Below are 12478 nucleotides of genomic sequence, written 5' to 3'. Positions count from 1 at the left end.
CATTTAAACTCCCTACAGAATAGAGGAGGGGGGAACCCACTCCTGTTCCTCCAAATACTCATAAACAATGCAGATATATCCAAGACAAAATGGGGATAATATGTATCCAAAAAGAATAATGAGACTGTTTTGTGTGAGGGTAGGGAACATTAGGGGAGAGAAATCTCCAGGGAAAATCATTACCCTCTCTCAGAAACAGCTTTTGGAAAGCTACATCTTGCAGAAAGAGCTCTAGGTGGGTAATTCTTTGAAATGAAAACAAGGAGATAAAAGCTCTTGTCAAAGGGAAATGGGATGATTTTCCGAAATTAAAATGTACTTTGAGAGAAACCAAATGCAATGTGGGTGGAAAGCATTCCATTAGCCTTGGAAATTCAGATGAGGTACAAAGAAGAAGACAAAAAGTTTGCACACACGGATGCACACCACACATCCTTCTACAGCATATTTAAAATATTGATTTTAGCAAATTTAGATGCAAACTTTTTAATAAAATAGTCTTTTCCTCCAAAGCCTACAAAACATAATTTGAGTACTCAAGACTTTTTCCAAAGCTTTAAGTCATGATGCTGGAGCCATGTGAATTTTTTGAGCTGCAGGCAACTCCTGAATAATTCAAGTGTAATGCTTGGCAACACAGCTGTGCCAGCAGAGACACTGATGGATAGGAAAAAAACAGACTCCAAGAACAGAACCAGAAACTTCTGAGGCCAGTGTCCCTGTCTGACCACTGGGCCCAGATGTGTGCTTAACCCTTACTCTGCAATGTTTTACAACAAGCTTCCCTCTAAGGGCATGGTTGATCCTGGGCAGTTAGTCACCACATCCAAGGAAGCAGGAAGCCTGTCCTACCAAAGGCTCAAACTGCAACAGACTAGTAGACACCAAGCTGCTTGCCTCTCAAGGGCTTGAAGGAGTTGCAGATCCCTTGGATCCCACTTCCTGACCTTGATTTTCATTAGTGCTGCATGCTCCAGCTCTAATCCTGCTCTAATATTCCTCACTAACCATTTCACTCACATACCTAAGCTTCCTAGGCTTGACATTAACTTCTAGGTATACTTCTGGAACTGGTGTTTACAGACTACAGCAAACTAACCCCTAACCCAGCAGCTGGGGATGCCTTCTCACACTGCCCCAGCAGCAAGGAGGCTGCAGAGACAGCCTGAACAGCTGACCCCAGCTGACCAATGGATATTTTGTGTCATACCATGTAATGCTTAGCATTTAAAAACAGGCTGCAAGTTTGTCAGGGCTGCTGTTGCTTGGGAACTGTCTGGGTTGGTGATGGGCAATTAGAATATTTTGCATTGCTAAATAACAGTTATACTGATTTTTCCTGAAGTTATATTTAGATGCATGAAGATAGAATTTGCAGTCATATCCCAGTAGTAAATATAACTAAATAAGAGACTGCATTATAAAGAAGAAAGTCCAAGTTTTCTTCATTTTGTTTTATTGCTTACTTCTTGGCTTTGGAAAATTATATTGAAAAAGTGAAGTCAAATTTGCTAAATAGAACTCTATTATATATATATAAAGAAATCTAAAAGTTCCTTTTCTTTGGGAAAATTTTTTCACAGACATCAGGTTAAAAAAGAAATCATTTTCATTTTGGTACAACCACAATTAACTTTAATAGTTAGCTAAACAGCACTTAGAATTCTCCAGAGCAGTAACTACTTTTCTCTTCCCACAATGTCATGCATTCTACTGAGCAGTAATGACTCTTCTGTTCCCACAATGTCATTAATTGATCATTAACATAGTTTCTGTTGCCAAGCAATAGTAAGGTTTCTGCACTGTATTTGACCAAATAGCATTCAGATTACTTAACATACAATGATCAACAGCATTTTCTCTCAGAACAGCATCGTGGATAAAACTTAACCACTTTGGGGGGAACTGGAGACCTCAACATTCAGCTCAGGGTTCAAGAGAAGGGATAGAACCCTGCAAGTTTGTGCAGCATGAGAAAAAACAGGTGATTGTTCAGGCAAACCTGAGAGGAAAAGAGCAAATGGCAATAGTTGCATTCTGTGGGTGTGCATATGCCTTGAAAGAATTTATTGCCTTTGAATCAGAATTCTATGTAAGAATTTGTTATATAGTAAATTTGATAAATAGATAAACACAGTAATTGAACTGTAATTGTTTTAGTAGTTAATTGTATGCTTGAACTAGACTGGAAGAACGCATTTATGTTCAAAATAGAGTGAGTTCTTCCAGATAACTGATATGGGAAAAATGGGATAGTTTTCATTTTTTTCTGTATTTTAGAGGAGAAAATGCCTACAGCTCTAAAGAGGGAACTCTAACTTGCCTGGTTTGTTGTTTGTAAGATGGATGCAATATATATCTGACTCTCAAAGAATTCCTAAGTCTCAATATGTTTTTTGCATTATATTGATATGAGCAATATAAAGACATTATCAGTTCACATAACTACACAATTCAATAATATAGTTATTTTTTATTCCGGAAAATGTGAACCATGATTACCTTTTAGGTAGCTTACACCTAAGAGGCCACCAGCACCAGCACCTTTGTGAGATTTTTTGGTTTCTATCAAAACGCTTTTGTGGCATCTTTCATCCAAATTAGTCTGAATGTAGTTTCCAGTGTTTCTAAGGTTTGTTTACAAACATGTCACTTTATCACACATTGAGGCAACAAGCTAGTTTAGCACAGATCAAACACGGCAGAACAACTTCACATCACAACCCACTCCTAGACCTAGCTTTCTATGACTTTTATGACTATTAGAAGTTGCAAATTGCATTAGGTTCACATAAATCCTATTAAGAACATTGCTAATCTTTGAAGTTGTAATTTTCCACTTCCTTTAAGTCCTCCATGGGTTAAAACTGACATATATGTATAAACAAGTAGCTCCATTGCAAACAGTTTATCATGGATGAGATTTTACATGGAATTATGCTACATGGTCTCAGAAATATTTTTGTTGCTTTCCTAAAGCCCTTTACTTACACCTCTTTAAAGAAACCAAACACAGGGACACTGTACTGTGACATGCATTTGAAATGATACTTTTTGATCTCTTTTTAACTGAAGTGTCTGAGTTGTGGGATAAGCATAGGTCATCCATATGCTACAGTAACCATACTTCCAGCACTCAAATGTAAGAGCCAAAAAGTAAGATCTTGTACTCAGAGATTAAGGACAAAAACTCCTTCATAACAATAACATCTTGAGCTCTTACAGAATTCTCAGCTTTTAAATGATCCTCAGATTTTTTTAGCAAGACGTATTTGAATAAACGATGGCTTTCAAGTGCACTCTTGGAATTGTTTGTAAGTAATTCTAGGTAACATTTCAGGACTTTACTACAGACCAAAGAAGGAGATATCAAATTGGCACTATGTTGAAGACACATGTTGTCCTGATTGCAATAGAGTCTTTAAACACTTGTAAAAACAATTTAAACAAATATTCTGTGGGGCAAGGAAAAGGCTCTCTGACCCTACATGGTTTATAAGCTTGAATGCATGTTAAAATAGCACACTGGATCTTTGAAAGGTATGTTTGTTTAAAAAATAAGCACCCTTAAACTTTACTCTGGATTAAAAAAGTAGATTTATAAGATAAAAATAGACGTAGTCAAAGAAAACAAACAGGGACCTCTTACCACGCACTAACATATTGTGAAGTTACAAAACAAAAGTAATTTCTAGATTAGAAATTGACTTCAAAACACATATTCAGAATTTCAAGTTCACAGTAGCATGAGGATACCCTAGGGTATCATGATAAATGTCATGAACATTTAGCAGATATAAAATTAACAAATTAGGTATCCAGTGAAGGGAACACTGCTAATATATATTTCCTCTCTGATCTGTAACACTTTCTGAACTAAATATGTTATTCATTTATGTAGTGTCACGAAGATTACTATAAGAACTAGACATAAAAGTATGGCTGTGCTACTAAGCAGATGCTTCCTGTGTTCTACTGAACTGCCAGCAAACTAGACCTTACTCTGCTGGCTTCAACAATAAAGCTGATAGACCTAAATGCCTTCACAACTAGCAACAAAATAAGAGACAAAGCCATACTGACTTTCAGAGAACTGTCTGCCAGTCAAAAGCACATTTTTTGAGGCACTTTATGTGCTATATAATGGGGAAAAAAATGGATGCAGGGGGTTAAAGTCATTGTTCTATGTAAAATTCCACTCACTAATCACAGTCACTAATGAAGATTTCCTCCAGAATAAATTATCTCCCTCTTGAAGCTGTCATATTCTGGGCCAAGATCTATTAACTACTTCTTTGCTTCCCTGAACTTACAACTTCAGCCATTTTGTTGCAAATGGAAAATCTACTTTTAATTATCTCTTTATGAGCTTTTTGTTCAAGATTACTATCTCTGATGCAGAGGTTGCACTGAATCTAACCTTTCTGCAGCTACTGTCTTTTCTAGTTTTTAAAATCATTTTACCCTACCTCCTGCTCTTCCTCTCTATGCACTTTCTTTCTTCTCTCTCTCTCTCTCTTTTCCTCCCCTTCTTTTCTAGGCAATCAGGTGTGATGCCTTTATTTGTGCTCTACAATTCTTCTTGTCAATCCAGATCATAGCAGTAACACCATCCTGTAGCTACTTATAATGTTGGAAGGTCTTCTGAGACACATTTTGGAACATGTTTTGAATCACTCTCCTGTATAACCAAATACCTTCTCTTAAAGCTGGTGAGAGTGGTTTCAAGTCTCTACAGATCCTCTCCTAAGAAAGGACCAATATTCCTTTCTAAGACACTTCCAACATTCAATCTCTCATCATGCTATTTTTTCCCAAACTCCTGCCTTCACTTACATCCTTGCTTTTTTGTTGCCTTTACTTTTGGCAATTCATTTGCAGGATGATTCATCTTCATCATCCTGATTCAAATTTCCATGGAACTTGAAGAAACCTCTACTTTTAGCATCTCCTCATCATGCTGTTGAATAAACACTGGTATGATGTACTCTTTCAGATGTAGTGACCACCTACATGACTTCAAATTACCTCTTAAGACCCTCATTGTTTCTGTCATTAAGGTACATGCCTGTCATTCATCAGTCCAAGCTAAAGAATACCAAGTTTGAGAGAGGTGAAAAAGCACACATACTAATCACCCCAAAACAGGATTTTAAGTTAACTGCACTGACTAAGCTTTTGGATTAACTTGGCTTTCCTAACAAAGTCCTTCCTCTTGGAACCCATTTATAATACTGCAGCAAAGTTTAGGTGTCTCACTTTTAACTTCAATTTAGCATATTCCCATCCTCCTTTCTTCTCCTAATCCATGTTGTAAGATAAACTACAACAATTAATACAACAAGAATCAATACAAATTTGCAGCCTGGGTTCTCCACAGCTGTAAGTATGTACTGATACTTAATACCTTCTTGGTTAGACCTTCTTGTGATATTCTCTGCATATACAGCAAAAGGCTGCCAACTTCTCCTTACACACCACTGTTGATAGCAGCCTCTCTTACACACTGTTTGCTTTCTCCAAACTTCTATGATTGAGTCCAGGAGTATAAACCCAGCTGCATCCATTACAGAGGAATTGTATTTGTACACATAGCATGTGTAGCAAGTGCAGTATAATGCTAACAAGATGCAGTATATATTCTGAAACATGATACATCATCATCACTATCTTCTGCCTCTTGTTCTCCTTAAGACTAGACAGCAAATAAACCAATGGCTTTTTACAGAAAGTAAACTTCAAATGTACAATGTCTTGGGGAGGATTCTGTACTTTAAACATTTAAATAAAACTTACTCAAATCACAATAATGACTTTATAGAATAATATACAAAATATTATAGGTCAGCATATCCAAGACTGAAGATAAAATCTCAGCCTAAACAGAACTATCAGCATAGAGGTTAGAAGATTTCAGTACCATGCATGGAAAGAAATTTGCTCAATCATTCAGATTCCTTGTAATCATTCTGCAGTTATGCTTTTTTCCCACCATTTTGCTCCCTGCCCCCAACCCTCTTCAAAATCTCAGATTAAAGACTTTTTATCTCTTCCTTTATTGGCACAATAATGTGAATGAATATTGCACTGGTTTTGCTCATAGTACAACAGCCTTCTTTAATGAACTTTATAATGCAAGTTACCTAGTGTTGTAGCAGTTGTATTTTTATTTAAATATCTTAATGCGAAGTTCCAACATAGCATAAGAACATGCATAATTTCATGGAAGATGTATAAATACAGACACTACTATGAATTGTCCAATTAAGGGTCTAAACCTCTGCAGCACACATGATTTCAGCAGTTCTTAGTGAGTTACAATGTTTGCTGATGCACTACAATTCACCTTGCTCGACTCATGTACAGCTTGTCAAGGGTCAGGAAAACCCTATCTAGTGGATTACAGTAAATTTTCTAGCTGAAGTGTGAAACCCTCAAGAAAGATTCACATGCATGTGTAGCTGAACTGCACATGTACTTTTCTTCATTACCTCAGTCCTTTTAATTTATTGATGCTCAGCAATTTGAGAACACCTAAGCATGTCTATATTGCTATACAGAGTATTAGCCAAAAATAATCTACTCAGGGTTTCACCTGCACTACTTTAAATCAATCACTTTAATAACTATACTATAATTTTACAATGTTACATTTATATTACTGTTTTTTCATTAAAATGTGGAGATATTAATATTGGTCAAGCAGTCACAATATTACAGCTACCTGAAAGCCTTATGTTTTAGATATCTTATCCCCCTCCTACTGAACTGAAACTTATTTATATATATCAATCAACATTTATTGAGGAATTAGGGCTTTATAGAAGCTCAGTGTCTTCACAATAATGAATTGGAGAAGAAAAGAAGCAAAAAAGAGACAAGACTTTACTGACAATTACATGTTTCACCAGCTTTTCTCAGACATGAATTTCTCTGCTCATGCTGATTAGAAGGCTTTAAAGTTAAAAAACCCCTCGTTTTAAACAAATGTGAAAGATTAGTCATTGTTTACACAGTATTTATGTACTGTACCAGTAGATCAGCACAATGTGTTACTATTTAACTATATAGATAATTATTTTAGAGCTGAGTGGGTGTTCAAGTACATTTATCTTCTAAGGACTACTTCTGAAACTAAGACTTTCCCACATATACTTTGGGAGTAGCTCAAAGCACTGAAAGACAGCATTAACAAACAGATGCGCTACTTATAAGCAAATTATTCAGAATCACTTCAAGTGTCTTCAGTAATAACATTTTAATAAAATTGAATATAAACACATTTACTAATGAAAAAGCTGGAAAGGGAAACTAGGGGTACACAGCTCAGGCAATGGTTACACTTATCTGTATTTCAATTCTTATTGTTAAAAGACAAATAGATAATTGATACGTTTAAAAAATGCAGTTGTGATTTCTGTTTGGACTCTTTCCTCTTATAAAGAAACAACTTGAAATCTACACTGATAATGCAAAAAGCAATCCAGTGTTATCTCACCTAGCTTAAAAATAGCCCTTCTTGTTTAAAAATGTTTAATATGAACATGTTGCTTACACGCATTATGAGAATGTTATTGTAATATACAAAAATATAATGATTACTTGCTGAAGTTTACAAAATTGGTACTTAACAAAAGTACTCTCAGAAGTGTAGATGATTGGAATTTGTCCGGTTCCCTCAAGAACAAGCAGTAGTTATTCTAATCTCTCAGCATATATTACACACATCTGCATAAACACATCCATCAACTACCAACACAATCACCTGTAGCACAGACAATTCTCAGTTAACACCATTCTACTTCACCAATAAATGTATTTAATTCCCTACTAGGAACAGAAACATAATCATAGACGTAGAAACAAATTAATATGACTCTAAAAACCTCCAGGCACTCACCAAAAGACTGAATGCAGGTTTCAAGAAGGTCTTCCAAAGTGGCTCCTTTGGCTAGGTGCCCCAAGGGCACCATCATGACCTGAGTATGGTTTGAGAGGCTGTGGCAGTGGCTGGTCTGCTGCAGCTCCAGCACTGATTCAGGGGCAGTGCTGCATGCTTGGGCAGGCTGCCTAGAAGAAAGCACAATAGTGAAGTAAATACAAGAGAGAGTGGCAAATTTTACACTGCATGGGAAAGGAGGAAAGATTTAAAGGACAATTAACTCTTTCTAGTTGGGTTGCTGAAATACATAACCCTCCCCCTTGATATGTACACCAAACAGACTGCTCAGTAAGTGACTTTTTTTCTGCTAAATGTCAGTTGCAGAGCACATGGTCATAGAGCTCCCTGAATGATCTGTCAGGATTATCAGCAGGATAATCTGTTTGTTGGAGAGTATGCAATACCCTACCATCAGATGTCTGTGTCCACCAAAAGTAAAGGAGCAAAAAAATATTAACCACATTGGAAAACACCTGACTAGCTTTATTGATTTAATCTGAGAAGTCACTGTTAAGTAAACAAAATACCAGCACAACCTAATAGTGGAGTATTTCACAATCAAAACAAATATATTAATTTGCATCTATTCAATACTATTATTTCCTAGGTTGCTTTAAAATAGTATACATGAGCAAATAAAAGTATTTAATAACAATGGTAAATAAGACCAAAATAAAGCACATATCTAATTTTAGTCTTGTGTTTTACTCGTCTAATACCTTTTACTGCAAGAACATGTATGTTTATGGACAATATTAAAGGCTTTTCATTGCTTGCACACAAGTTCATATTTCTGTATCAAATAGTAAATTAGAACAGTACTGTATTAATCAAAAGTGATTTAATATATTTGCCTGCAAATACCAGGAACCACTGGAAGATCTGACTTGAGAGTATAACCATACAGCTTGCAAAATAACAATAAGCACTGCTATTTCAATGAACCTTGAGTTTATTTCAGGGACTCCTGAAATTTCAGGGATCCTTTGGGTTTATTTCAGACACTCCACAGCCTTCCTAAACAAGTGACTCCAGTGTCTTTAAGGTGCTATCACATAACTTTTCTTGGAACACTATGCAAGACTCTAATAGTGCCAGGAAGAAAAGGCATAAATTTCCTCCAGAGTGTGTTTTACATAGAGATAGTAGAAATAAATTCACAGACATCCCCGAACAGGCACTCCTGCATGAAGCTAAAAAAATGCATGCTTTATGAAGACAGACAGGACCCTAATTCATCCCTGTCAGAGACCAGCCTCATCCTTACCTTTCCATCTCACTTGAATGCTGGGGAAGCCACGAAACTGACCACGGTGTCATTTACAACCCAACACTGATCCCAGCTAATTTCAAATTCAGGAAAATACACACCTGACCCTTCAGACGCAATACTCATCACTGAGCTCCTCCGTAGTTAGGCTGACAGTAGCTGACACGCAAATATTCTCTACCCTTCCCCCTTTTTCTCAATTTCCCTCTTAGCTTTGTGATCTGACTTCCTGTTCTCATATAAAAAGAACAAGGGCCTGATCAGCTTTCAGTGTTTTCTTTTTACAAGCTTAAGCCCCTTTCCAGCTTTATTCCTAGCTTTATTTGTGCCTCTTCAACACAAGGCAGAGGATCCCAGCAAGTAGTAACAAAGAGTTAAGACAGAAGATATTTCAGGCTTTGGCAATACCCAGGAGAAAACCTGAAGTTTCTACACCTGAAAAAAGTTTACAGTTATGTGGCCGACTTGGCCATACTGGACAGGCAAAGCTCAGCCGGTAGCACCTCTGGTTATTCCTTAGAACACATCCTCTCGCAGCAGCCACCCGACATGACAGACGAAAGGGGGACTGAGATGCAGCGGGGGGACGCCTGCCCTGCATTTCCACTGTACACCCTTGGCGGTGGGGCGGACATCACAAATAAGTGACCCCCGGCTAACTGACCCCGGAGCAGGTGCCGCTCGCCCGGCGGGCCGGTGCCAGCCGCGTTCCCGGCCGCCTGCGCCGGCGGTGCCGTGCCGCAGGTAACCGAGCCCGGGCGGCGCTCAGACAGCACCGTAACGTGAGGCTCCTCCACCCGCGCTGACCCGCTGCTCGGCCACACCGGCATCCCTAAGAGTGAAACAAAATCCTCCCCCGCACACTCCCTCCCGCGCTTCTTTCCCCTCCCTGACCCGCTCGGGAGAACCCGGCCGGCGCCCGCAGTCCTACCCCCGTGCCCCACGGAACCCCCCGCCAGCCCCGCCGCGGGAGAGCCGCACCCGCCCCACCGCCCCGGCGGGCACCGCACGCTCTCAGGCGTGACACCGACCCCGGTGTCCTCCGCCGCGGGGAGCGGAGCGAGGGGGGCATAAAGCAACACGCCAAACTCACTGGTTTTCTCTCCTCTTGCCTAAAGTCCCCATGCCGGTCCCAGCGGCAGCTCCGCCGCCCGGCAGGCTCTGCCGGCAGCGCTGGGAGCGGGTCTGCGCGGGGCGGAGGAGGCCGGGCGGAGCGGCGCGGCCCCCAGCATCGCCTCCTCCCTCCCGCCTCGCCTCGCCTCGCCGCGCTCCCGCTCCCGTCTCGCCTCGGGAGGAGTCTGAAACCGATTCAAGTAGGGCAGCGGCGGCGGCGGCCGCCACCCGTGACGAGCGCTGGCGGAGATCTTATCGGCAGGAGGAAGTACTGAGCTGGGGCTGCGCTTCTCTGAAGCCGCCGGCTTTACTAAGTACCCGCACGCGCTCGCAGCGCCCAGCTCTGAAGCCGCCACAACTTTTTTCCACGGCACCACCTCGGCCCGGCCCGGCCCGGCCCGGCCCGGCCCGGCAGTGCAGGAGCTGCCCTCCCCTCCCTCCTCTGCTCCCAGGGCAGGCTGCTCCGAGCCGCCGGGGTCCCGCGTGGCTGGGCCCGGGCGCGGCTGGAGCGAGGGGCGATGCCGGCCCGGCCCCTCCGCCGCCGGCCCTGGTGGGCGGGCGGGGGGCCCGGCTCCTGCAGCTCGCCCGTGGGACACGCGGCTGGCCCACCAAGTGAGCCTCTGTGCCATGCTGAGGTGCCCACGTTGATGATTGCCATTTTAAAGGCTTATCCGGCACCTGACGCTGTCCCTCCAGTTTAACTGCAGAGCAAGGAGAGGGGCCCCAGTGGTTTTCATGGTTCTTGTATCACGATTAGGAGTTTATGACTGCTCTTCCAACTCAATGTTGTCAGCTTTTCCGATTCTGAGAAGAAATGGCCAGGCAAGAAATCTGAAAGGGCAAAGTCACCCTATATCTTGTAACCGAAATTTGCCCAAATGGTCTTTTTTTGAGAAATACGCTTAACAGAGCAGTACAAAATACAGGGTCCCGGAGATGCTGCATTATCGTTGTTTTAGAGCTCAGTTTATGTTTTTAAACATTACTTAGTCATCATAATGCTAATGTGCCTCACACCAAGATTCAGATAGATTTCATAAACTGGTTCTTTAATTCTAAGACTAACTGACAAGGTTCAGATACTCAAAGTAATTTTCTGCCAACAATCTAGGCACATTACAAGTTTCCAAAATGATCAGTTTTGCTCACTGGCTTTTCTCAGAGGCAGTGATAAATACCATTATCACAACAGGGACTGGGGCAACTTGACTTTTGCTTTGCTGAAGAACTTCAGGTAAAAGGAAAAACCCTACATATTCCTGGCAATCACATTCAGTAGGTGCCATTTTTTAAATAAGTTGTAAGGTCATTCCTAGCATAGAGCTTGGAGTCCACTATGGTTTAAGAAACACAAATACATTAATATAAATCCAAGGGCACATATCGTCCTCTGTGGCAGTTGTGTTGGTAAACCAATCTCCTGGCTGAATTGTACTTCAGAGAAGTACATCCCAGCCATCTTTCCTTTTTCTTTAACACATTTTTCTTAACAAGTTCACATGCATGCAGACATACACACACAAATAGATGGAGGTTAGACAGAAAGAGTACGTTCTGGCTTTGTGGCCTGAAAGTAATCCATAAGTAAATCTTACAGTACACAATCTCATACAAATATTCAGTTTATATGCCCAGACAGCAGCTCTGACATACTGACCCTTGAATGTGACCTTCTGATGAAATGGTCTCCTAGTGTAAAGTAGATTCATGCTTGGTTTGTTATCAGAGGATCAGAGATATGCTCTATGGAAAAGCAAGATATTTCTTCTATTCCCAGAGCTCCACTCAGTAGTTAATTGCTTTAAAGTATAACATGATACTAAGCCACCATGCTAGCAGAGTTACAAGATGCTTATGCCTAGGACAGACCATATTGCTCCCAAGGGAACATGACCAGCTAGATATTTTGGTACTCATGTGCTCAGATTCCTGGAAGATTTTGCAACCATAATAACTTATAAATTGGATTTTACCATCAGAACCAAGTGAAAGAATCGTCTTACTGCCTCAGCTCAAGCTGGATCTTTGGAGTTTAGTTGTTCATCAAGATACACCTTTTCCCCGCCAAATTACTGCAAGACCAAAAACATAGCTTGGCCTTGAATCAGAGTAAAAGTAATTTTCTGAAAGCTGTGATTTCAAATCTATTTTAA

General features: G+C 40.5%; 1 protein-coding gene across 2 annotated transcripts in view; it reads right to left on the bottom strand.

Moving 5' to 3' along the window:
• Positions 1 to 10424, bottom strand: part of RASGRP1 (RAS guanyl releasing protein 1) — a 37849-nt gene extending 27425 nt beyond the window's left edge. Inside the window, exons 1-2 of one of the 2 annotated variants that reach the window (XM_066552460.1) lie at positions 10306 to 10424; positions 7901 to 8070 (exon numbers count right to left, since the gene is read on the bottom strand). In XM_066552460.1, coding sequence (XP_066408557.1) covers positions 7901 to 8070; positions 10306 to 10337 — 202 coding nt within the window. In that variant the 5' untranslated portion in view covers positions 10338 to 10424. Of the gene's footprint in view, positions 1 to 7900; positions 8071 to 9209; positions 9274 to 10305 lie in introns of those variants that run through there. The other variant, XM_066552459.1, reaches the window with a different exon arrangement.
• Between the last annotated feature and the right edge of the window lie 2054 nt (positions 10425 to 12478).

This window comes from Molothrus aeneus, chromosome 6, assembly GCF_037042795.1.
Source record: "Molothrus aeneus isolate 106 chromosome 6, BPBGC_Maene_1.0, whole genome shotgun sequence".
Lineage (NCBI taxonomy): Eukaryota > Metazoa > Chordata > Aves > Passeriformes > Icteridae > Molothrus > Molothrus aeneus.
Note: the sequence above shows the minus strand (reverse complement) of the source record. Positions and strands in the feature narration are given on the sequence as shown.